At 33.1% G+C, this 26,178-nt stretch overlaps 3 protein-coding genes across 4 annotated transcripts; all 3 read right to left on the bottom strand.

The window, feature by feature from the left end:
• Positions 1–1,858: 1,858 nt before the first annotated feature.
• LOC114403560 (DNL-type zinc finger protein-like) lies at positions 1,859–4,478 on the bottom strand. Its single transcript, XM_028366580.1, has 2 exons — positions 3,797–4,478; positions 1,859–2,565 (listed from the first exon to the last, which is right to left on the bottom strand). The coding sequence occupies exons 1-2, from the start codon at positions 3,867–3,869 to the stop codon at positions 2,069–2,071; spliced, it is 570 nt and encodes a 189-aa protein (XP_028222381.1). The 5' UTR covers positions 3,870–4,478; the 3' UTR covers positions 1,859–2,068.
• A 1,240-nt stretch (positions 4,479–5,718) lies between these two features.
• On the bottom strand, positions 5,719–7,524 carry LOC114403558 (lysM domain receptor-like kinase 3). The gene has a single exon (XM_028366578.1). It carries the CDS (start codon positions 7,193–7,195, stop codon positions 5,927–5,929), a length of 1,269 nt encoding a protein of 422 aa, XP_028222379.1. The 5' UTR covers positions 7,196–7,524; the 3' UTR covers positions 5,719–5,926.
• A 2,750-nt stretch (positions 7,525–10,274) lies between these two features.
• Positions 10,275–20,148, bottom strand: LOC114402277 (probable lysine-specific demethylase ELF6). Of its 2 annotated transcripts, XM_028364789.1 has the most exons (8): positions 20,043–20,148; positions 18,633–19,923; positions 18,316–18,394; positions 18,095–18,162; positions 16,838–16,988; positions 15,418–15,956; positions 14,562–14,753; positions 10,275–13,283 (listed from the first exon to the last, which is right to left on the bottom strand). In XM_028364789.1, the coding sequence occupies exons 2-8, from the start codon at positions 19,789–19,791 to the stop codon at positions 10,855–10,857; spliced, it is 4,617 nt and encodes a 1,538-aa protein (XP_028220590.1). In that variant the 5' UTR covers positions 19,792–19,923; positions 20,043–20,148; the 3' UTR covers positions 10,275–10,854. The 2 variants fall into 2 exon arrangements, with proteins under 2 accessions (XP_028220590.1, XP_028220589.1); XM_028364788.1 differs by having other exon boundaries at positions 18,633–20,137.
• Between the last annotated feature and the right edge of the window lie 6,030 nt (positions 20,149–26,178).

The raw sequence follows: 26,178 nt of genomic DNA, 5'->3' as shown, positions 1-26,178 counted from the left end.
TTTTTATGTTAATGAAAATTTATATTTTTGATATGATTGATAGAAATCTCTTAAAGACTTTGTGTTTGGATACCTTTCAAATCATAGTAACTATCTTAAAATTAAGTAAAATAAATGTAATTTTTTTAAAAGTAATAATGTATTACTTTGTATTCATTTATTGTGAAATTGAAATTAATTTTGACTCATCTCATCATCATTCTAAACACACTATTAATAAATACTTGAATCCATAAGTGGGTTTTTCCGGTGACCAAGGAGCAAGTGGAGTATTTTTTTTTTAAAACAATGTTATTGGCATATGATTGTTGGCTCTTGAAGAGAAGAAAGATCTCTTTACTTCTAAGCCTTTAATGTGAATGATCCGTATTTCAAAGAGCTATTTGAGTCTTGGTCAAAGGCACTAATCGAAGTTAAAATCATTGTGAAAACTTCTACAATATTTTAACTCCGTGACATTGGTGATGGATACTCCATGTTTAACTTCAATTCTTTGAAATATAGATGGAAAGTGATGAGTGGTAGCCCTTGAATGATTTTTTTTTTTAATCACTATGTGTTAGTGAAAATGTGGACACCGAAATTCATTACAAAAGCATATATGACTGGCAGTACTTTGATTTGGGTTCATTTTTCAAGATTAAATATGGTGTTCTACAATAAAAGTTTTCAATTGGGACTAACATTTGTTATTGGTGAACACATTAAGGTGGATACAAGCACCTAACTTGCTGATCATGGTAAATTTGCTCAAGTGTGCGTGGAGATCAACATTCACAAACTCGTCGTTGGACGAGTTAATATCGTGTGGATTGCTACGCCTTCTATGTAGTAAGGTTACACCATGTAGATATTAATGTTTTAAATTCCGGATAGCGGCGCGTAATGGTTGACTCCAAAAATGCTATAGCTAGATAATGGATAGCAAGATACATGCTATTTTGATTTCTTTTTTTTTTAAATAGTTTTTATAATGTATACTATATACATATAAATTCTCAAAAATAATGAAATTCATAATTAACAACAAAAAACAACTCATAGGTATCTTGAACAAAACATACAAGCAAATGTTAAATACAAGTTTCCTGAATAGGAATTATCAATCATCAACCATCATCATCTTCAAAATCCAATTCATCTTTATGACTTTCACTATTACATTTATAGATTTTATTTTTGGAAATTAAAATCCAAAAAATAGTCCTGGCAAAAAGCCCTAGTGTCTCTGTGACAGCTACACTAAACTGCTTCGCTATGGCAGCCCTATAGCGCGGGCTGGGGTCCCTCCGCAATGCTACACCATGATATTTAAAACCCTGGTAGATATTACTGAAATAAGATTTATTTCTCTTAATAAAGTCTTTTGCATATATACTTAACCATTCACTGTCTATGGTGAAAGTTGTTGGTAAAATGTCAATTATTTGATTTAGTATCCTAGTGTGTTTGGATGACACACAAGAATCAGTTTTACTCCACAAAATCATTGTGATACTGTAAAAAAGTAGAAGCAACTATTTGTGGCTTTTCCCACCATGAATCTAATCCAAAATCATGCTTCCGTTACTTGAACATTTTCTTTCATGTGTCTCGGTTTCCATAGATCTCTGAGTTTTGGCCTCGCAAGTTTTTTTCTCGAAACCAACTACCAAAAGCTAGATGAAATCGGCATGGAGTATATAAATTCAACTTTTAGAGACGAGGATATAACTTTTGAAACGAAGTACTAGTTTTAAGCATTTAAGCATCAAAGGAAATAACTAATTCCTACTGAGATCTCAGTTCTACTCAAATAATATGTTGTTTTCATAAATTCCTTTCTCGGCTAATAAGTCTTGCACATGAAGGTGTATCATGGTCTAAAAACATTCCTTTGGCAGGCACCAAAAATAATGGATAAAGAAAACAGTGCATTGAATATGTGGCTTTTTATTATTATTAGCATAATCATAGACAGAACAGCCGAGTTTACAAAACCAACTATTGTTAATTGTTACCTCCCTTGCACTTCCAAACTCTCAGAGACACCCTAATGCAGAACATATACTGGGTCAAATTGTACCTTTCAAGGTTTCCTTCCTGCTAAATCTTCCAATGTAAGGTTCAGTGTGTCAACTGAACCTCTTTTCACTTCTTCTCCACGAGAAGCCAGGAAGTCCTCAATGCTTCCTGGTTCACCAAACCACCCAAGGTGATCTGCAATCAGGTGAAGGTTATTACACCCCCCACATCTTGCCACCACCACACCTTTCTCATATGATTCGCGACAAACCGTCTTAATGGATCTTGTTTCACAGACCTTGCAGGTGAAAACCATAGCAAGATCATGCCTTGAGGATGTCTTCAAACTGGACTTGGCAGAAAACTTTATAGAAGAGGTCTCATTAACACTAATAGATGTAGCAACTTCATCTGGGTTTGGACTTGATTTTAAGGTGTCTGCTTCATTATTCTCTACATCTTCACAAACAGGTTTGATTGGATTTGTATGTGTCGTGACCCTCCTTTGATGGAATCCATATCTGTTTAATATTGCACTGGTAGGAGAATACCAAGAAGATTCTGCCAATAAACAAAATTTATATATTAATAAGAGAAAGTTTCACACACAAGGGAATGCACAGAGAGAAAGAGAGAACAAGAAATCTCTTCATTTTTTTGTTGCATAAACTTAAGTTATTAGCTGACTGAATGATAAAAAATGGCTTTAACTCACAAATATTAAGCACAAACATATTTTCCCAGAAAATGGATAAAGTGGAAGACATCAGATTGCTTAGAGCAAGTTCAACTCAAGTTAACACTTAACAATATCTAATCTTTCCTGTTATTCTGAAAACACTGCCTGCTTCACAATATAGGAGATGCGAGTGAGAAAATCTGTTTATAAAATCTAGAAGTTCTTCAGCATAAATTTTCATTGCCTTAGTCCAGAGTTTTGAACCAAATCCATCAATGAACCAGAAAGTTAATTCAAGGATTGTGTATTAATTTACAGGTATTATAACAGAGCAAGCATGCACAACAGCTAGCTATTTGTTATCCAACATGTGATGTTTCAATTCTCAACATTGACTCTTTATGTTAAAGAGTGTTGCCCACCCTATGGAATGGCTTTTGTTCAAAAGGACTTATAATTCGTAGAGAGTAGCTCGCTGGAGAACTAGTACAACAACCAGTTCAGCCAGATATTACAAAATATGCTTTTTGAAAGGAAAGAAAAACTATCCTTCATCAATAGCATTTTTTTCGCTTTTGACACCATATTGACATCTTCAACTTTGTGCTGCTTTACATGTCTTTTATTGCTATTGAGATATCTTCCTGAACATCCTAATTGCTTAATTTATGCAAACAGGTTTTTAATAAGATTCATGTTAAACAAAAAAAAAATGAAAAAGACAATTTTAATGCACTCAAAAGTGCTAAATCATGACAAAGAAAACTATAACAATCAAAGTTTGACAAGCCCAGCACTTTTCAGAACCAGTTATGAGAACCTCTACCAATAAAATAATTGCCAAAAGAAATTAACAAAGAGAGAAAAAGGTAAACACGCTATAAAATCCGAGGCAATTCCGTAAAGTAGAAACTAGAAAACAGTTAGTAACTGTTACCATTTGCATTCAATTAAAATTTGAGGCAAAATGATAAGATTGGATAAAGGGTTTAATTCATGAATAAAAAAAGGGGTAGTTTGGTGAAGAAGCTAGTATTGAGAGGAACTAAAACTTAAACAAAACACAACAAACTTTTGCGGAGAAATCGGCAAATAATGAAGGTAAGGACATGCCTTGAGTAATGGGGTGATGAGTTTGTCTTGAGAAGATTGAAATGAGTCGCTTCTGCAACATCCTTGCCGCCATAGCTCCCAAGCCTCAGACCTTCTCCTTTATGAGTTTTTGGGCTTTTCTTCTTTTCTAGGAGGGAGTTACTATTTTTCTCATTGTCATTGCTATTGGTGCCTACCAAGGGGTTGATGCCTTTTTTTTTTTTGTTTTGAAAATATCCTTTTCACGGAAACATGATTCCATTGTACACCTATATAATGAAATTGTGTTTCCTTTATGTGATGGGAGTTTGAATAAAAAATACATAACAAAAACACGATTATGTTGAATAGTTGTACAATGTAATCGTATTTTCATTATATTAAAGGGGTTAAAAAAATAACAATAGAAGTATGATTCCTTTGTATTGTTTCAACAACAGTGGAGTGTGGGGCGGACATAGTTATAGAGGTGGCTTTGTGGTGGCGCAGGCGGAGTTGCAAAGGTGGCAGTGGCACAAACGAAGTTGCAAAGGTGGCTTTGCGATGACGTGGTGGTGGCTAGACTGTGGTAGAGGGGGTCGCAACGGGGAAGGGGAAGGAGGGTTCGAGGTGAAGTGCAGGGAAAGGGGAGAAGGATTGGGGGTGCGGCAAAGAGGAAGGGGGAGGAGGGTTGGTGGCATAGGGGAAGGGGAAAAGGAAAAGAGGAAGGTTTGCACTGAGGGGTAAGGGGGTTTTCTCATATTTGTACGGAGTAGCAATAAAAGGTAGGGGCCAATAGTAGTTCCCTTTCTATGATACTAATTTTGGGTTTTGTGTTTTCGTTCTCTAGAACACAAATTGCTTTATGCACACCAAAAAATTAATATAAACCCATTTTACCATTTTTCTCTCTTCCCTTGCTCACTCTCTTCTCTCCATCTTCCTCTTGATCTCATCCCGCCTTCTTGCTACAGCCACTAATCCCTTCCCTCTCACCTATGCTTCCCTAACACACCCTCCTCACCCTTTGGATTTGGGATTCATAGTTATGATTTCATAATTCTAGATTGAGTGATCCAGTTTTGGATTACTCAATCCAAAATTACAAAACCATAACTTTGAATCTTGAATCCGAAGGGAGGAGGCTTTGTCGATGATGCAAAGGCATGAGGGAAAGGGTTAGTGACAGTAGTGAGAAGGTGCAATGCGGTGAAGAGGAAAATGGAGAGAAATAGAGAGTGAGCAAGGAAAGAAGGACATTACAAATTTTGGTGGTGCACCAAAGAAAAATGGGGTGCATAAAGCAATTGCCCTCTAGAGTTTTTGCTTCAGCCCATAGTATGTGGCTTTGACTCTGATCTTTGGGGAAGAAATGTAAATAGAGTTTTAACACTATTAAAATCAATTCTTATTTAATAATATAATTATATAAAAATGTTTACCGATTTTGTAAATAATTTTTAAAAAAAAATATTTTTTGTATTTGTGAATGTAGTAGAATTTCACGTACTGATAAAAAAAAAAAAAAGAAGAAGAATCGCAAGTGCTTAAAAATATAAGCAAGATCAAGTACAATCACATAAAAGAGAAATTCTTAATGTTAGAATGTTAATAATTGTATTTACTCTATTAATATATTGACATTTCATTATAGATGAGATGATTGCTTCTAGCACTACTCAAAATGATAAGGAAAGGATGACTTGTTATCCTAGAACAAACCAATGTCAGCTGAAAACAACAATCAAATTACTAATGATAACTGATCTTGATTGGAAAGATATGAAAATCCCAACGACAACTGATAACTCATATTGACTGAAACATGATGACGACATCCTTACATGCTCATAAAAAATTGTGAACCGCCCTATGTTGCAGTCAAATATACTTGATGCTTGCTCAACTAAATTTGTGTAATTAAATATGTTTATTTTGTTCCAAACATATCCAACTCGAAATTCTACACAACGCAGTATCCTTTCATTCCATTCAAGCCAGAATTGGTTGATTTGAGTGCTTCAAACCTATCAACAACATTTTACACAATCCGTAATCGTATCATATACAAGTATGAAATTACACAATCAGTTTTTCTCTTTCTTTATTTACAATCAAAATTCATAGTGTTAAAAAGAATGGAAATAAAAATCTCTCAAACCCAAAAAAACGTCACCGTGGGGCCAACGACACCGACAAGTCAATATCGGTTCCCATTTTTTCATCCCACTCCTTCGATTCCAAATACAGCTTCGACACCTCATTCGAGACCCGACCCATGTCGGGTCTCTCATTCGGGTCATCGCAAACACACTCCAACCCGACCCGAAGCATTCTCTCCGCAACTTTCACGGGAAACGAATCCCTCAGCCTCTTATCCGCCCACTTCCTCACGCCGCCGTTCACCTCCGCCGCAATCTTCGCCGTCTCCACCACGCTAATCCTCCGATAACCTCCGTCGTCGTTGAATTCGAACTTCAACGCCTCTTCCCCGCTCAGCAGCTCCAAAACAACCACTCCGAAGGCGTACACGTCGGTCTTCTTCGTCGCGAGGCCGCTGATCTGAAACTCCGGCGCCATGTAGCCCCTCCTCCCCTCGATCCTCACCATCCGGCCGCCGGAAGGCTCGCCTTCGCCGGCGACGGCCTCGCCGCAGAGGTCTGACGCGCCGAAGTGGCAGATTTTCGCGCGCAGATTCTCCTCCGTGATTACAATGCTCGAAATCTTGATATGATTGTGAACGAATCCGGCTTCGGAATCCGAACCGGAGCCGGAGAAATTGTGGATGTAATCGAGACCGTGCGCCACGTCGGATGCGATCTGCATCCGAGAGATCCACGTCTTGAGATCGGTGAAGCTAGGGTTCCGGCGGTTGCGGAGGCAGTCGGCGAGGCTGGCGCCGGGGACGAACTCGTAGACGAGGAAGATGACGGCGCCGGAGACCGACGCGCCGAGGAGTTTCACGAGGCTGCTGTGGTGGCTCCGGCAGATGAGCGCGAGGCGGCGACTGAGCTCCGGAAGATCAATTTGTTGGCGGAAGTTGCGGCGCGAAACGACGACGTCGCGTTGGCGAATTACGCAGCGCCAGGAGGAAGAAGAGAGGCGCGGGGAAGAGAAATTGGCGGTTGCGGCGGCGATCTCGGAGAAGTGGTAGATGTTAGGGTTTTCAGGGAGCGTGTCTCTGAGACTTGATAGAGAAGCGCGGCTTGAAATTGAAGAGGTTTTGGACCACTCGAAGTCGTAGTTGGTGTTGGAGTTGTTGTTGTTTTCGAATACGTAGCTTCTTGATTCTGTGATTGGAACATCGCTCGTGGAGGTTTCGTAGTTCGAGGAAGACGATGTTGGGGTTCGTGTTCGGTGAGGACGAGGGGAATTTGTCCTTTTTGTGTTTGTTCGGGTTCTGGGTTGGATCACGCTTGTGCTCTTTTTGGATTTGCACATCGAAGCAGCGAGAGATTCTGGCTCTCTCTTGCTATTCTGAGCATCCGAAGAACAATTTCATTCAAACACTCCTGTCTGCTTCATTCGATGTTGTATTCTTGGGCGGCGTATTTATTTCCTTTGCGTGCTGTTTGGTCAGGGAAATAGAATATAGCAGCTATGAATTCAAATGTGTCTCTCACGTGTGGCTGCTACTCATATACCTCTTACTAGTTCTCACCTTCAATTTCAACATTTTCCACTTAGGAACCAAAATAAAACAGTTGCGTGCTTGGGTTTGTTTAAGTGACTACTGCAGCCTTCAGGGGCATTTGCTCCCACACACTAGACACTGAAAAATTTAGTTAAACGTGGAATTTCTTACTTTCGAAGTTGTAAAAGTTTCTCTAAATTAATTAGTAACACTTTGACATTTTAAAAAACCAAGTCAAAGATAAATAAATAGTGTAAGGGATCAAAACCGAATTTTGACAATAGTGACAAGAACAAAAATACAATTTGCCATATCAAAATGTACTGCCATTATTGGATAAGTGATCAAAACTGAAAGTGTATACATGTCAGTGTATGTCGTCTGTTTTGTTTTTATTTTAGGTCTTGCTACAATTTTTACAGTTTACCAAAGAATTCAAGAAGGGTTATTGACAGCAAATTGTTTATGAGGACTTTTTGTAGTGAGGTTGATCGGTTCTTGTATGGATGACAATTTTGACAGTTTTCAAGAAGGGTTGTTGAAAGCAAATTGTGTGTGTGTAAATCATCAAATGCAATTTGTTTTCTATTTTTTGTCCCCTGAACTACTCAGAAACTAGATAGACATCGACACTGTTGTGCTTTGGTTCTGATAATTACATTTCTTATGTCAGCAAATGTGGCATTAGAGCGTTGTTTCAGATTTTTTTGGTTATTCTGCTGCTAAATCTTGTTTGATGTATTAGCTTAAGAGGCCAAAAGGAAACAGATACTAGATTCGGAGTTCGTGGTTTGCTGTATCTCCAACTCATGCTATGTCCTGCTAAGGTTGTTTAATGGTGTGGAAATTTGTTAGTTTAAATTTCCTTTTTCTATCTGTTTTGAATGTGTAGGTCTGGGAAGCCATGTTTTTGAATTAAGAAGTTAGAAGTTCCAATGCATAATTCATCCAATGTACAGAGATGCAGTGAGTGAACTTATGTTTTTAGCTTTGAATTTTGCTTTGTGGTTCCAAACGACGTACAAGTCAGTAGCTTTTTGCTGAGTCTTTCTTTCATTTAGTTGGAACTTTGATGTTGGTGCATGTACTCCATACTAGATACGTAGTTAGAGGGACAAGTGCATGTAATCCTAGCCAGGCAAATTCTGTTACTCAGATATTCCAAAACACAACTAAAAAGTAATTGGTGCTTAGTACACAATTACTTTTAAAACAGCAGTCTTGATAATAAAATCCTGTTATATTACCTAAATTCAAATTTAGGATCAAGATAGTATTATGATAGAGGTAAAAACTATTTTATCATCAAAGCCATCTTTACTAATATTGTCATAGTTAAATTCTTTCTCCATATTTGACTTGTGGAATGAAGATTTAAGCTTTTGTTTTTCCTTATGTTATATATATATATATATATATATACACACCAATATTATAAAAAAATGGGATTATAAATATATATCATTAGATTTTATTTTAATAATCAAGATTAAAAAGAAGAATAAAATACACGCCTTTTTAAGTAATCATGATCATTTAATAACTTTAAATTTTCAAATAAATATTTAAAAATAAAAATTTTGTATTAGGTAGAAATTAAATTATTCTATCCAAACAAAGAAATGAAAATACAAGAAATTTGAATTAATTTATCTCAACAAAATATTTAAAAAATAAAATAATTTCAATTGAAAATAATTCAAATTTTGTTGAATTGCTAAAATGTTCTATCCAAACATGGGATTAAGAAAATGTCTTAGGTACAATTCCAAATTTTATTTATATGAAAAATAATACTAGATTAGAGGACTGCAAAAAATCTAGTTAATTTAAACCAAATTTTAATCCCAACCAAGCATATTTAAAAAATTAAAATAATAAAATCGAAAAACGGCTTTGAGCCAATTTAACATTTGTCTTGAAACTAAATTCTGAAAATTTTAGGTTTAAATGTAGCTTTGATTTAAAACTAGTTTAACTTTAAGTGTGTGTTGGATTCCATGTCACGTAGAACCAAACACGCATCAAAATCGTGTCAAAACCAAAGTTAACGGTTAAGCCTATGTTTTCGGCTTCTGATTCATCTTGTATGCGTGTAATCACTATCCTGACGTGAAACCAAACAAAGGCTTAATCACTTTTGAACACTTGAAGACCGATTTTTAACAAAAAACTGGTATTTCCAAAAACTAGTTCGACCGAAACCAAGATGATTTTAGAGAAAAAAAAAGTGATATGATTTCGAAATCCAATACAAATAATTTTAAAATATATTTGATCTAATTTTCATAAATCCAAACAATGACAACCCCATTGGTTTAGCATTTAGCAGATGAGAGAGGCAACTCCAAAATGTAAAAATAAATAACAACTCATAAGCCTTTCTCTTTGTTTATGCCCACCAACCTATTTGGACCGTGCCAATACATGTTACTCGTTGGTTGTCTAACCATCTGTCTACATAATTATTTATCTTCCGTCAACTTTGTAAGTAAAAATTTGACATGAATATATTCACAATTTAAATGAAAAAAGATTGCAGTACACGAATTAAAAGTAGGAATAAATTGATCATTTTTATTAACAATTTAATGATACAATAACACAAGTCCTAATTTGCATATTCATAAATATACGCAGCCAGAAAAATTAATCAGAATTTTTGCCAAAGTAACCATTAAAGGTTGAATGGGATAAAATGATAAAAACTCATCTATCCAAGAATCAAACAATATGCTAACTTATTTAGTTAAAAATTCTGACCCAAGAAAAAATATCTAGCTAAGCAATTTACATATATACCGATAGGAGTGGATTTTATTAATTGACACATTTTGGTGAAAATTGCATAGGATAAAATTGGAAAACAAATCAAATCAAACTACCTTGAAAAAAAAACACCGGAAAAGGGTAGACAACCAGTTAAAATATGCAGAGTCAACCGAATGTTTAACCACTGAATTTACTAGTCAAGAGGGTAAAGTACATAGAATTATTGAGAGCACATACCTTGTTTTTACTCTCAACTTCCTTGTCCCCCTTAACAACAAAAAATGTTAATCCAAAGTGATATACAGCCATAATGAACAATTATATATCCTGAAAGATCAAGGTCCTATCAACTGCTTCAAAAGAACCATAAGTACAGGCAATCAACAAAAGCTATCATAGGCATGACCAACCAACATGATGCAGCTTCCTTAAGGAGAGTTTTCCCCACTTTAGAGGCTGTTGCTAGATCTGAATTCTAGTAAGAGAAAAAGATCAAAACTCTCTGAAGTTACCAACTCTAACTGCCTTCGAATGAATTGGATATTGAGAACCTACAAAACAACCACTCTATCCTAACTTTACAACTAACCAGAATGCTTATGGTCAGACATGACTCTATGCCTCACTTTTACCAATCTAACTGCAAATATGCACATGTTGCAAGAATAAAAAGTTAAATGAATATTATATCATCTCAAGCAGGAGGTTTCACATGGTGCCCTGTTTTCCGTCTGTGCCTGCTAAAATCTGATACAAACCTGAAAGAAAGGCCACATCCCTCGACCTTGCAGTGATAAGGCTTCTCCCCAGTATGTACGCGCATATGCTCTGTCCTTGCCCAAGCCCACTTGAATGACATGGAACAACCTTTCCATGGGCACTTAAGGGGCCTATCATCATTATGAACACGCTGGTGAAGTAAAGCATATTTGTGGGAGCTGAACTTCTTACCACACCCCTCATGTGGGCAAAGGTTTCGTTTATGCAATTGTAACTCAGCTTTAGTCTTGAAACTCATTCGGCAACCATCAAGGTCACACTTATGGGGCTTTTTAACATCATCCTTTTTATTTTTGCGAGGAACCAAAGCTTCAGAAGATCTCCTTGCCCTTTTAGCCACCTGATTTTCCTTGTCAACTTGGTTGATTTCCACCCCACTTTTGTCAGCCGCAATCTTCCCAGCTCTTGGCCTCAGCCCCTCACACGGACTTCTAATAAAGTTGTCACAATTGGATTTGTTCTTCGTTGTATGTTTCACTTTTCTCTTTCTATTCTTCCCAGCATTTGATCTGGGAACTGCTGTACTGAACTCGCAGCTTTCCAGCTCCCTATTATCTTGTGACAAATTGGTTTTGATTCCATTTATGTTTTCTGTAACACAGCTCTCTTGCTCAATTTTAGAACATTCCTGGATTGATGAAGAGTCATCTATTGATGTATCAGTGCCAGAGCAAAATTCCTCATCAATTCTACTCACTGACTGGATTTCCGTTTCTTTTTCTTTATCTGAAATCAATTGAATACAAGAGTCTTCTTTAGGATAAGTTTCCACTAATACTTCAGAACCTCCTAATTCTGATGAAGTTACACATTTATTTTCACCTTTTGCAACATAGCTAGAAACAGGTTCCATGGTAATTTTATTCATATTTTCAAACTGACACTGCTCCACAGACTTTGGAATCACTTCATCATTCAACCCTTCAGCATATTCCCCTCTTGTAATTGCTGAAACATGAGTGGACTGATTTATTTCCTTTCTGCTATCTTTTCCACCCTGAGTTTCATGTTGCATCTCACTATCCAAGACTACGGTACTATGCAAGTCTGCAGAAGCATAAAGCTCTCTTCGAACTTCACAAACTTCTTTTGGAGTATGTTCACTAATTTGTCTGTCATCAATTAGAGGTTCCTTGTCCCTTTCACTTAAAGAATCAATTTCTTCCTCAGTTGCCTTTTCTAGGAAAATAAGACTGCTAATTTTTTCTGCAGTATAATTATTATTTGGACTTTCGAAACTTCCAACCACAGATGCCAGTGTAGAATGATTTACCAATGAAGCAGGTGATAAAGCCGCTTCCACATTGTTGCTTTTGCAGGTAGACTGATATTCTTGATGCCCTTCACCATTCAAAGTTAAGCTATCACACTTGCTATCAATGATAACTGCTTCTGTAATTTCAGAATTTCTAATCATTTCAATATGTCTATCTGTTGTGTTTGTAAGTGAGCTAGAACATTTTTTGTCCAGACAATCTTGGCCCTCCTTGCCACATATTTCTGAGACACTGGAATTGCAATGCATCTTAGAATGACGGAGTGTTAAATCATTATTTCTGTCTACATCTGATTCCTGCATGTTTTGCTTCTCAATCTCTGCTCCAACTTCTTCAATCATTAAAGTACGATCAGGAATGGAATTGGAAGGTTGTGACTTAGCATCATTTAATCTCGTGCTAGCAGGCACTTCAGCAATCTGGATTTCAGGATGCATTGGAGACATTTCAGCAGAAGCAGAGACACACAACAATGAACAATCAATCCTGAAATTCTCAGTTTCAAGCTCAGTTTTAGAAACACAATTATTATGATCCCCACTCAAAGTAGCTGACAAATTTTTGGACTTCTCTTGGAATTCACAGACCATGCTTGCAACAGGGAAGCACCTTTGCTTTGACTTGAACTTCCTTCTTGAATATTGAAGTAGCTTCTTTTCAGCAGGGAAATCATCTATTCTTCCATACAACTGATCCTCCTTTCTCTCAATGTTGTCACATGGTTTAGTCTGAGCTAAACAACTTGACCTTTTTGATCGAGATCTCCGTGACTGCCAATTTAAAGCTAAAGATTTTGAAGCAAGACATTGATCATATAACAGTGTCCCTAGTATCCAAGGAACTTGTTTAGATGGAGAGTTATTTCTTGCATGGACACAATTTCGTAGGTTAATGCCTAGTTTAGATGTCCAGTCTTCACATTCATCATGTTCTTCACCATCAATTGCCAGATCTATAAGAGTCAAATTTTCTGGGGATGCAGTATCTAATGGAACCTCATTATAATCAAAAGCACTATGTATCTCTTCTGCAACTGCCCTGGCATGTGCCTTTATTTTCTGATAGTCTACAAAAATGCAGAAAAGTATAAGAAAATAAATATATTAAATAATTGAAATACAGATTTATGCTTGCATTCCTATAACTGATAGCAAATTGATATAAACATGGATTGCAACACAAACTATATATTGATCAACAGCTGACTTGTCCACATGGATTCCATCTCTATTAGACCCTGCAGAAAGTATATTGTTTATGCAGGGAATGGAGAGGAGACACTTGAGAATGAATAATCTGAACTTGACATTGATTCAATGTGATACAAAATAACAGCATTATTTCTTATTTATATTTTTTTATCAGAAAATATAACAAACTGTTATTTATAATAAATAAGATCATTTATACTTGTAATCCTAATCCTAATAAAACAAGGAAACAACATCAACAACAAAAGTCTAATCCCACTATGTGAGGTAAGCTACATGGATCACAGAACATTCAGCTCAATTAAAGACTAAATCTTCAAAGATATTATTATTCACCATGAGAATTCTCTTAACAACTTCCTTCAATGTCTTTCTTATAGCAGTCAATAGTGGATAGCGGCAGCGGTCCAGTCGCCCCCAAAAATGCTATACCAGAGCAGTGGGGTGGGTGGAGCAATGAGAAATTAAACACAAATCAAAGAGGGATAGGGAGACCAAAATTTGTTATGGCCAACAAAATGGTGAAAGCCGGCAATTGAAAAACAGAATATACCAAAGAAAAGAGTTCCAGATTTTAGGAACTCGACAGCAATAAAGTGATGAGACAGGTTATGGAGAATGGTATCATTTTTGTAAATTCAGAGATTAACAGAGGGTTGTAAAACCTCAGGGACTAAAATGCCTAAGTCATATAATTTTGAGGAATAATTCGAGGGTTTACTCATGTTTAGGGTTTAGCTAGGGAAAGAAGAAAATGAGAAAATTGGGACCAACTAATCTATATTAATTTGATGTGCTAAGATGTGATACAATAAAAAAAAACATTAGCCTTCATTTATGTTATAATACCAGAATTATATCCTAATTAAATTAGAAAGCAAATCATGAAATATGGAAACCACTTCTAAAATATCATCCAAGATGTAAGATATTCCAAGATACTTCAACAAACCCTATATAGCTGAAACTTAGGTCAGATTGTTATATCCAAGAGCCACAAGTTTTCCTTACTAAATTGAAGTTGAAAGCGGCAGAAAACAGAAAGTCATACATCTCTTGCAAAATTAGATATTTGATTTTACCCAACTTTTACAGAATGATAATGCAAACATATTTTCAATCTGCAAACTAACCTGAATGGCATATTATAAGCACATTGGCTCCACCTTTGCTCTGCAACATCTCAGATATTTGAACAGCATGCTCCAGGCAGAAAATCCGAGGCCTCAAAAACTTACTGGAGGTGTTCCAACATTTATTGCACTTGTTTAATGATTGATCTGGCAACTCCTTTACTGATGAGAGTTCAGAAACAGAAAGATCCCCTGAAGAACAGATCACATAGTAACTCATTTCAACATTAAGTGTCATCTGATTGGCAAAGTAAAGGACTACCTCAAAAAGTTCAACCTACATTTTTATCAAATATGTTTTGGTCATCATGTCAGCTTCCGTAATATCATAAATAAAAAAGGAAAATGCAAACCAAAATGGTACATAGTTGATATAATCATTTTCCATTAATTTTCACCTAATCATGAGATAAGGAGTATGCCGAATTTCCAGCAAATGCAAGAGGATAAAAAAATATTTTGGTTAAAGTAATTTGGTATTTTGGTTCCTTATTACATAGAAGAACCAATTCAATATATCAAAATTATAGCCACATCAAATACCACTAAAGAAAAAGTGCAGGAATGATAGAAATAAGGTGTCTAGCAAGCTGTAAGAGATCCACGACACAATTGATTTCCTCAATAGTATTAATATTCTGTTCAGATCCAGGAATTTACAAGATCTGAATTTAGATACCAGCAGCAGCATCATAATAACTCTAGAAGTTATAACTTTTCTACCTACCCACATCCATAGTAGTTGGCAAGTTCAATTTTACCACTAAACACAAAAAAGGCATAAAAACCTACAAATGAAAATGTGATAAAGAATAAATATAAATATAGACAATATGAAAAAGTATGAAGGCATTACTTGAGATGGAACTATTAACGCAAGCAGTAGAGTCCAGAGAGGAAACTTGAACTAGATGATGATTATCAGGAAGAAGTTCCATTATCAATTTCTTGGTTGGTTGTATCACAGTCATAAATGGAAAACCAAGGATTCCACAACCAACACAAGCCAATGCTCCTGAATCAGTTTGGAAGTGACATGGAAGATCATCACCACCAAGATCTAAATTGGTCAAATTCTCCATATACAAACTCATTTCATCAAGAAGATAATGACTACTCTTTTCTGCAGAAATAATATTTGACATATCTGCCATAGAGGTTCCAGTAGTAGAAGTTAAATCAGGCAACTGAAAATCTTTGCTGGAATCAGGCAGCAAATCAGCATTCCATAAAACAGCTTTTTTAGTTGCTTCCTTTCCAAGAAGAATGGATAGCAGCTTGTTTTCCTGCAGCATGTCTTCTATAAAAGCCTGTTTTACTAAAAACTCCCTCTCTTCTTTCTGACGGTCTCTTAGACGAGAACTATGCACGCCAGGTAATAGTGTTCTTGGCACTCTATCAAATGAACATATCATCAGGAGGAATAAAAAATATGTAACACATTTGAAACCTAGATAAAATCAAAATGCATGTTGCAAATTGCAATAATGCCTATGAATGTTAGAACAATCTATGTGATAGAAAAACAAGAAATGGAGATGGATCTATATCTACATCTATATACAACCTAAAAGACAACAGAAAGATTCCACTTCAAGATCAAACTGAACCAAATATATATTACACTTTTAATCTAAAATATCTCTCAAAATTGTGTTTTATATTAACGTTAAACATAGGGCCAGTCTGTTACAGATTATTAAAAAAATGATTCTGATATAAAATAATCTAGTGACTATTTTTTAGAGTTCCACAAAAAAAGCTAATTTGTGTTTGTTTACAATCATAAAAATCACTTAAAAAAACTGATTTTATTATGAGAAGCTGTTCAAAAGAGCCTTTGATTTTAATCAAATTTTAGACTCTTTTCAACTTTTGATTATTTTAATAAATTGAAACAAATGAATGAAAAACTAAAATTATAATTAAAAAAAAAGTTATTCTTTTACAAGAAAAGCTGTGACAAACAGGCCCATAAGCTGATAAAGCCTCAAACATCTCTATTTTGAAATTTGGATACGGTTATGGTAACAGCAAAGGACTTATAATATTACCATCCATTCATGTCATTAAACTAGTAGTGCAATAATTAATTAAAAAACACCGATGGCAATCACAAATAGTTATAAGTTAAAACTAATCATCACCAGCTTTTATGGGTAAGTGAGATATAATTGAAAGGAAACAAGAGGTAATTATTGATTGAAATGACAATATAGTCTCCATACAGAAGTATAGTATCTATGTATATAAGCAGTGATGGAAGCTTAGCTTACCTTGAAATAAAAGACATGCTCAGTAAGTAAAGCAGTTGCTGATGGGAAAGCATGGGAAGATAGTTCATTGCAGCTCTGCGCACTGCAGCTTCCTTAGCTACTCTAAGCCATTGTGGGGTTCCAAAGTTAGCAGCTTCCCCACAGTTAAAACCTTGATTTCCCCAAATGATATATAAAATAAAGATTAAGTTGGCAATTTAAGAGAAAGAGACCTACCAAGACAGTATAGGGTGGATAAAAAAAGTAGAGTGTTTCTAAGATCCCATGGGCAGATAAGAGGTTTTTCTTTTACTATCGAAGCCATGATTAAAATTTAAAATTAACCACTATGTGGTTCCAATGGTTCCTCGTAATAAGTTCCAAGCCAAGAAAAGAAGTGGAGAAAATAAATCCAGTGGAGAATTATAAAGAGTAAAGACTAACGAGAAACAGAACAAGCAAACAATTTTGTTACAGTGAATAAGCCATAAACCCTCCGAATGCCCAACTTTGAGCACAAAAACTGCACTTTTTTCAGTATCCTCTTCTATCTTTCTCTCCAGATATCCTACACAGTTTCTTAAGTTTATCTCATCAAATTAGATTCTTTAAAATACTATATTAATTATATATATTAGCAGTAGATAGTTATAAGAAGGTAGCACTATTTAGCCAAAAAAAAGTGGGATATCCAAAAGAAGCAACAGAGTACCATGTTTTATCTTTAGTCACATAATATGGGGTGGCTTTTGAGAAGATTTTAATGTTTTATCTGCCATCCCATATCTTGTCATATTGTATCCTAATTTTAAAGAAATGTAATATCCCTGTATTGTACCAGTATCATAGTTCATAGTTAACCATAAAAGCATATGTAGAAGATGTCTGATATGTTTCACTTGTCCCTGTAGTGAAAAATATCAGAATTCATTGCTCATCAAAAAATATTGGGCACACACCAGCTTTAACTAATTAATTTTATAATCACCAACCAATCATAATTCATTGCTCATCATATTCATTATTCTACTTATCAAGCACCAGGGTATATATTGAGATTCTAAAATTCAACCGATAAAACATTTTATGAAACACTGGCATTTTTAATTGTAGTCTTCAATATGCATGTAAATTCTTCATGTATCACATGTCAAACAGATCTCTATAGCACAAATTGCAGAAAGACGTGTACAATCAATCCATCAATCATAGACTAAACACCTACAACACCAGTTTTCCGCTAATATTAGGAATGTACATAAACTTCAAAACAATTACCATGGCTGAATCCTACATGATAAGCTCTTGGAAAAGTTACAACAAATTCACCAGGGTGCTGAGTTAACCTAGAAAGGAAAGACAGCGCATACATAAGTTTGAAGTTCAAGAAAGAGAATAGGAGATTCGGCAGAAATGCCAGCAACAACCTTAAGCAAATAATTTAACATCATGAGATATTCATAACATAAAAGAATATCAAAATATGTTAATCAACTGACCTGAAACAAGGAATCCCAGATGCAACAATTACCTCAGGTGATAAAAGAGTTGTTTTCTCACCTAAAAGTTTCAAAGCAGCTGGCAAGAAAAGAAACTGTACTTGAGTTACAAATGCACTGTGGAAGTTATAGCAGTCAACCACCTTAAGAATAAAATGGATCAACTAAAAGGAAAAAGAAATGAGTCAATAAGATGACCCATTGACTAGCAAATATAAGAAAATTTGACACTATGAATCACTACACACTTTTCTTAATATGCCATGCCAAATATATAGATCAAACATAATCAGGTAATAGTCAAAGCATTCACATACCTAAGTGATCAATGTTACCACTATAACCCTCAGTGCGAATGACTTCCTCAAAAGCAAAGGCATAATCACCAGGAACAGCATACCAGGTCTTTGATGAGCCAGTGTGAAGAAAATTCATGCTGTGAAGCTCGTGATCCTCTACATGCCAAGCAAACCAACTGAAAAGCATACCAATGTATACCATAGGTGACGTGACGCCAGGAATATCATCCGGCATAAAACGTGTCAGTGAGCCAGATGAGCGTGCAATAACTTGCAAGTTCCAAGGACTGTTTGAAAGCTTCCAACCAGCAGTGCCTTGCACTTCATTGCTGGCATCTGAACTCTTTTCCTTAGAAGATTGTGAATCATCATTTGATGAAAATGTTGACACAATAGTAGCTGATTTGTTCATCTGTAAACAAGTGCCTGCATGACTTTGGACAGAAGCAACCTTAGTCTCATCAGTTTGGGTATCTCTTACGCAACCCATTTCAGTTTGTTTACAATCAGAGCTATCTAACCTACTCTTATAATAAGTCTTTTTCCTTTGCCTTCTATGACTATAATGAAATTGGCCCTTGGACTCTTCAAAAGCAGACCCAGGAACGTCATTGGCATACTCCACATATATAGGCTTCTCTAAAGTTGCCTTCCAAAACAGAGACTCTATAACCAGAGGAGAAACATCCTTCACTGAACCTAGCACACTTTTCGCAAAAGACTTCGATTTAGACTCAAACTGTTCCAGAGTATAAACCTCCCCACTTTGCCATACTTGCTTATGAACACCTGACAGTGGATTCTGAACTGTCCCTTTGGCTTTTTTCACATTCTGACTCCGCCCCAGTTCTTGATGCCTTGTAGTAAACACGGCTCGCGACACCCCGTCACTACTACCATCCCCATAACCGGTTTTCAATGAATTACAAACACCTAATGAACTATTATCTGGACCCAAATCAGGGCACTTCAAGAGTGACCTATTCAGATTGGAAAAAACATATTTTTTTGAAGGTTTGGGCAACGGTGGTATAATCTTACAAATCCCAAAGTTGGCAGCTTCCTTCTCAATCTTCGAAATATAAGCAATTGGGTCAGCAAATTCAGTGTCTGTAGGGCGAAATTCCGGAGCCAGGGGCAACCCTTTCAGCCAATTGGGGATTTCAACACTACCCATTACATGAAAGTAAAAAATAAAAAGGAAAAAGGAAGATTGAAGATTTCAAACGGCAATGCAAGTTGGAGCAGGAGGCTAATTCTTCTGCTCAATCACGTGCAGCGGTAGTGTCCATTGAGATTCTCAAAAACCCTAAAAATGGGTAAGAGATTTGGTATAAAATTGAAGCAATTGGAAAAACTTATGGTCATGAATTGAGCAAAATAGCGAAATGCAAAGTGAAAATTGAAGGAAGAAGTGAATTGGAGAACCTGTAACTGCAAGGCACTGTGCATGATTTCGCCCTTCACAGTTCAAAGTTCAAACCCACCGTATAATTTTTGGGGAGAGAAAGAGAACAGTGGTTTTGGTTTATGTTGTGACTTGTGAGTGACATTGTCTATTCGCTCATGTTAGTCCTTTCGTAGCTCACTCAGCTAATTTGCACCGCAGGTACTCAGCAATCATATTAATATTATTAATCATTTATTATTAATTACTAATTACTAATTAATAATTACTAATTATTCATTATTTTAGTTTATACATTTATGAGATAAATATTTTTTTATAAAACAATTGTTTTGGATATATAAATAGTATATTTTTAAATTTGTAATGAACAGATTAAATTATAATATAAGATTATCTTTAGTTATTGACATATTTTATAAAAAAACTATTTTCTTTTACAGATTAAAAAAACTTAAATTTAATTTATAGAAGAAAAAAATAAAACAGGGTATTTTGGTAAAGAAGATTGTTATTAGTTGTAAGAATAGTGTATAAAAAATGTATTTTTGAAAGAAAAGAAAAAATAAAGACCAACAAGTGAAGTCTAAGTCATAGTGAGTTCGAAATTTTTAGACAAATAGTTTAACCTGTGTGTTGGAGAAAACTTGGTGGAGAAGGGCTAATTCACTTTTAAGTGTTTTCACTTAGAAGAAAATTAATCTTAAATTATATTTAAAATGACATTTCAGTTAATTTTTAATTTTTTATTATTTAAAAAATTTGTTTAATCATTTGGTAAATAAGTTTTTTTTAATAATTATTTAGTAGTTTTTAAAGTAACATTTTTTAAAAAAAAATAGTTTATGACTGTTTTGACAAAAATAGCTAAAGAGTTAACTAGAAGCTGAAAAGTTAGCTCCAAGAGGAAAACTAGTAATTAAATTATAAGTATTTAATGAAACTAATTATTGGAGTAGCTAAAAATATATAAAATGAAAAAAATAATAAAATTATGATTTATTTAAATAAAATAATCAAGAAATTTGATAAAATATATTAAAGATAAAAAGGAAGAAAAAATAATAAATTATAAGTTATAAGCTACCATTTTAAAAATGATATTTCAAGAAACGTTTAAAAAAAATTAGAAGCTACTAAAAAAACATGTTTATTGAATAGGCAAACAAGTTTTTCATTTAGTTAAAAAAAAACTACAACCTACATGAAATATCTTGTAGAGCATAATCTTTAGCTTTTTAATTTTCTTTTATTTTTATCCTTAATTTATTTATCAAACTTCTTGATTACTCTTTTAAAATAAATTATGATTTTATTATTTTTTGTCATTTTACACTTATCATCTACTTGAACAACTAGTTTTACTAAGCTTGTCTTTTAGAGAACAGCCACATACACTATAAGTGTGTTTGACCAGATATTTCAACTAACTTATAACTTTTTGTACTAGTTAGAAAATTTGTTTAAATAAATAATTTTTTTTAATAATTTCTAGTGTTTTTTGATACGCTACTTGAAGTAGCTTTTTTAAAATTTTATCTTCTAGTTTTTTATATTTATTCCCTTTTTATCCATGAACATTTATTAAATTTTGTTTTTAATCTTTTCTATTTAGGACAAAATTTTATTATTTTTATCCTTTATGTAATTTTATATTTTTTAGTTATTTTAATAGATAATTTTACCAAATAATTATAATTCAATAAGGGTTATGTTTGATAAAACTAGTTGAAAAACTAATTTATTGAATTATAAATATTTCGTAAACTAGTCATTGAAGTAGTTAAAAAAGTAGAAAATGACAAAAATAATAAAATCATGATTTATTTAAAAAATTAATAAGAAAATTAGATAAATATATTGAGGATAAAAAAAATAAAATACTAAAAATTAGAAGTTACCATTTAAAAAAATACTACTTGAAGTACCATTTTAAAAAGTGCTAAAAGTTATTAAAAAATTATTTACTGAACAATTAAATAAATTTTTTAAGTAGTAAAAAAATTAAAAATTAACTGAAATACTTTATCAAATATATTCCAGATAATTTTTCTAGGACTAGTTCAAACATTATGTGTCAACAAAAAATTTAAAGAAAGAAGAAAAAATGTCTAATTGATAGGGTAAAATAAGTAAAAGTCTCATTTTCCAAAATAATAATAATAATATTATTATTTTTAGAATAAATTATTATTATTATTCAGATCGTTGTGGTAGTAAAAACTCAATTCAATTCCTAAAAATATTTAAACCAATTTATCATTTTCTGAAAAAAAAAATAATTTTTTGAGATTATTTTTGTGAATATCAACATAGTTTCATTTAACTTAATAAAAGTTATTGTCAGCATAATATTTCTCAGTTTTTAATGTATAAAATGTTTTCAAAAAACTTCTTCCCTACAAGAAAAACTTTCCTCAAAAAAATCAATGACTCACTCAATTTAAAATAAAAAATAGTAAATAATTCTCAAGTAGGGTAAGATAATTTTTCATTGAACAGATTATAAATTAGACTTTTTATTTGTCTTTTTGAATGAGATAAATTCAAGTTTCTTCAATAAATATTTTTTGAATTAGGAGGTTTTCTCTATCTTAAATTGAGGATCCATCTTCTTCACTTTAAATTTTATCTAACGAAAAGATATTAAAATTAATACCACTTATTATAATAATTATAAAGAAAATAAATCAACCTTGATTGTTTTTAAATTAATATCATGTATGATTGAAATAAATACTTACACGATACTTTTTTTCTTGTAAAGTTAATGTAAATTGAGTTAACTAAGAAGATTAGACAAAATGAGGTAAGTATCATAAGCACTAAAATTAGGGTTTTACTTACAACAAAAATATGAGAAATCATCACCAAACATGTGAATTAATTATGTAAATTTTTTCAACTTAATCAATTATTTCTCCATAATAACCCTACACAATTCAGAAAAATAACTTATTTATTCCTAATGTTCATACATAATTCGAATAAAATCTTCTTTAATATAGGATACCTCAATAAAAAAAAATCTTCTGTACCTCAAAAGATATATATATATATATATATATATATATATATATATAATATGATGGCCAGATAAAAGAGAGAAAAATATATCTCAATTATTTTTAAAACATTCACACTACTTTTACGCCTTAATTTTTATTTTGCACGAATCATTATTTAATTTAAACAATGTTGTAATACTTAGGTACGTTTTATTAGTTGATTATAATTGATATTTATATGTATTTACCATTATATATTTGACACTTATATACAAATATTATATTATATGCACATTTATAATTTATTTTTATTTTTAGAATTTTTAATTAAAACTTACCTATTATCAGAACATTAAAATTTATATAAAATTAGAACATCTTTTTTAAAAAAAAATTACCTAAAGTAAATTAAATTTGTGATGCAAGTGGGTCTCAAAGTAAAAAAAATAAAATAAAGACGGGTAAATGGATGCTCAAAACACATAACTGGTGACGAATACAAATTCTTTCACCAAAAGGAAAATATGTCATCTATAGATATACCATGACCTTTTTTTTTATGTATCCTGAACATTATTCATTCCTCATAAAATTGATACATTAGTTTAATGCATTTCGTAAACCTGATAAAATGATTCAAAATGGAAAATTTAAAATTACATCCATTAGAAGTGATTATGTGGAGAATTTGAAAATCATTTTTTTATAAAAAAAAAGTTGGTATTGAGCATAATATTTTAGCTCTTAATCTCTTTAACGACATATAATAGTAAAAAGAAAAAAATAGATCTTTATAAGAGCTCACATGAACTATACTTAATGAAACAACTTTTACTAAGTTTTTAAGATTGATGCAGTAAACACTGCCCGTTATATTTCAAATAGAAATTTTATAACATCAATTCTTAAAAAAGAAAAATCTATGAACATTACTACTATAAAAGAAGAAAACACCCCATAATTAATAATATCGTAATTTCACTCTTCGGATTCAGAGAGTGTGAAATGATACTGAAGTGTGAAATCGCAGTATTATCCAATGACTAGTACAAGAAATGGTAAAAACTATTGTTGAATTTTTTGTTTACACATGTACTGTCATTTATTTCCGTTTTTAAGAAAATGTTAAATAGTCGAAACTAAGGTAAACAGAAATTTGTATAAGATATCGGATTGCTGGTTGTTCTGAGTTCGAACATATCTACTCAGATCAATATTCTCGTCATGTTTTGTTTTAGATACATGTGATGACAAATGACGTATTAACGCTTTAATTATGATACTTTTGTTTATTTGCTAACACCATTGACGATAGATATTAATGTCTTACAAAAAGCACAGTTCGAATATTTATTTAAAACAATAGGAAAAAGCCTTCCTATTACAATTTGACTATATCATCTTTTAGTAAAATCATTTTATATAGAAAATTAATACAAGTGAGAAAAAAATCTCAAACGAATATCAATATTTTTTTTCTTACAAAAAGTAATAGAATGAAAAGACGCTCTTAATATTATTGGACAGGCCTTCAATAACATGCTGAAAATGCTAGCAAATGCTTACCTTAAAGATTATTACATAGATCCAAATTGCAAATAGTATCATCAACTACTCAATTAATCTCTAAGTGTGAGTAAACAAAAACAATACTTACTAAAATACTAAAAGGCTATAAAAAGCAAAAAATTCCATTCATTAGCGTTAATTTTATTTATTTATTAAATTCAAACAAAATTGTAGGAAAATCTTGAGTAATATATTCTGAAACTGCTAAAAGATAATGCAAAAGAATATTATCTGGTCATGACCTGCTGCAAGACCCTTCCAAAACTGCCAGATATCTTATATTAGCATGTGATAGAGACTTCCCAACCTCCAACAATATATATGCTCGATCGGTACTTTGGGTGTCGAATTGGAACGTACGTAGCTAGTTAATTAGCCAAAAATAATTAGCATAAAACCGATCAATATATACCCCAAATCCGTTGGCTCTTAGAGAATAGTGTGTGTCCCATTGAGGATCTCTTTGTTTCATGATAATTACGAAACATATATCTGTCGGCTGTTTTATTTGGATTCGTGTGTCCACCAATCCAAAAGATCATTGCATTCATGAATCCATGATGTCTGCATGTGTGAAATATCTTCCTCAAACAAATTTATGATCAGTCTTCAAGATATATAACAAATACGTACCATATCTAACAAGTTGGCTAATTATAGACTGTCCTCTTCATTATAAAGTATCTCTATTCAATATATATTAAAAAACATTAGTATACTTTTCATTATTATTAGAAAATAATTTTTAAAATTAAAACACTCTAATAATTAACTAAAATTTGAAAGTTACAAATAATTTGAAATGAATGCATTATGATATGATCCTAAAGACTCTCTTATGATTTTTGTTGTTGTTAGGACATATGTAGTTAGATCTGCATGGGAGATAATTTTATTTAAATAAGATTAATTTTTTTATTAGAAAATATTAATTTATTAATTTTATTATAAATGTTAGTAGAAAGATACAAAGTGGTAATTTCCTTTTTCTTTTTTTCTTTTTCTCTTTATCATTGAGCTAGCCCTCTTTTCAAATATTAGGTGAATCTTATATTTCCATATATAAGATTATTTTGAGCTATAAAGGTAAAACTACTCTTCTAACTATTTTATGTATCTCATCATGAAGCTAGGAAACTCGAGCCTAATTAAGTTAAAACAACTTCACATTATATCATTGGCTGTTATGAAAATTTCTGAAAAGGAGAGAATTTTGTAATTGTGCATCCAATAATTAGTTTGTCAAGGGAAAAGGAAACTGTTACACTTTATTCCCTTCCCATATCTGTCCGAAAGGGAATCACAACTTGATACTTTGTTATTAATTATTCTCACCACTGTGCTTCTTCCAATTAACCAACACTTTTATCCTTCAAATATGCGTGCCTTTTTCCTGTCACTCCCACCCTCCCAGCAACGCTACGTGGGGTACTTCCCTACATTAACCACTTATGAACCATACCATAAACAACAAAAGGTCCTATTTCGTACAATTAATGCATGCAAAACTCCACTCGTACTAAATTAAAATATTTGAGCCACGATCCAAAAACCATACCTATTGTGATTCTTTTGGGCC

This window comes from Glycine soja, chromosome 20 (genome assembly GCF_004193775.1).
Source record: "Glycine soja cultivar W05 chromosome 20, ASM419377v2, whole genome shotgun sequence".
Classification (NCBI taxonomy): Eukaryota; Viridiplantae; Streptophyta; class Magnoliopsida; order Fabales; family Fabaceae; genus Glycine; species Glycine soja.
The sequence above is the reverse complement of the archived record's forward strand: the minus strand, read 5'-3'. Positions and strand labels throughout refer to the sequence as shown.

Excerpts from the sequence above, each read along its gene's own strand:
- LOC114403560 (XM_028366580.1), bottom strand. The coding sequence starts at position 3,869 with ATGGCGGCAAGGATGTTGCAGAAGCGACTCATTTCAATCTTCTCAAGA. Across the intron at positions 2,566-3,796 it reads TCATCACCCCATTACTCAAG|AATCTTCTTGGTATTCTCCT; the intron begins GCATGTCCTTAC and ends GTTTATTGGCAG.
- LOC114403558 (XM_028366578.1), bottom strand. The coding sequence starts at position 7,195 with ATGTGCAAATCCAAAAAGAGCACAAGCGTGATCCAACCCAGAACCCGA.
- LOC114402277 (XM_028364789.1), bottom strand. The coding sequence starts at position 19,791 with ATGGGTAGTGTTGAAATCCCCAATTGGCTGAAAGGGTTGCCCCTGGCT. Across the intron at positions 18,395-18,632 it reads TGGTAACATTGATCACTTAG|CTGCTTTGAAACTTTTAGGT; the intron begins GTATGTGAATGC and ends TTTTCTTGCCAG. Across the intron at positions 16,989-18,094 it reads TCATGTAGGATTCAGCCATG|GTTTTAACTGTGGGGAAGCT; the intron begins GTAATTGTTTTG and ends GGGGAAATCAAG.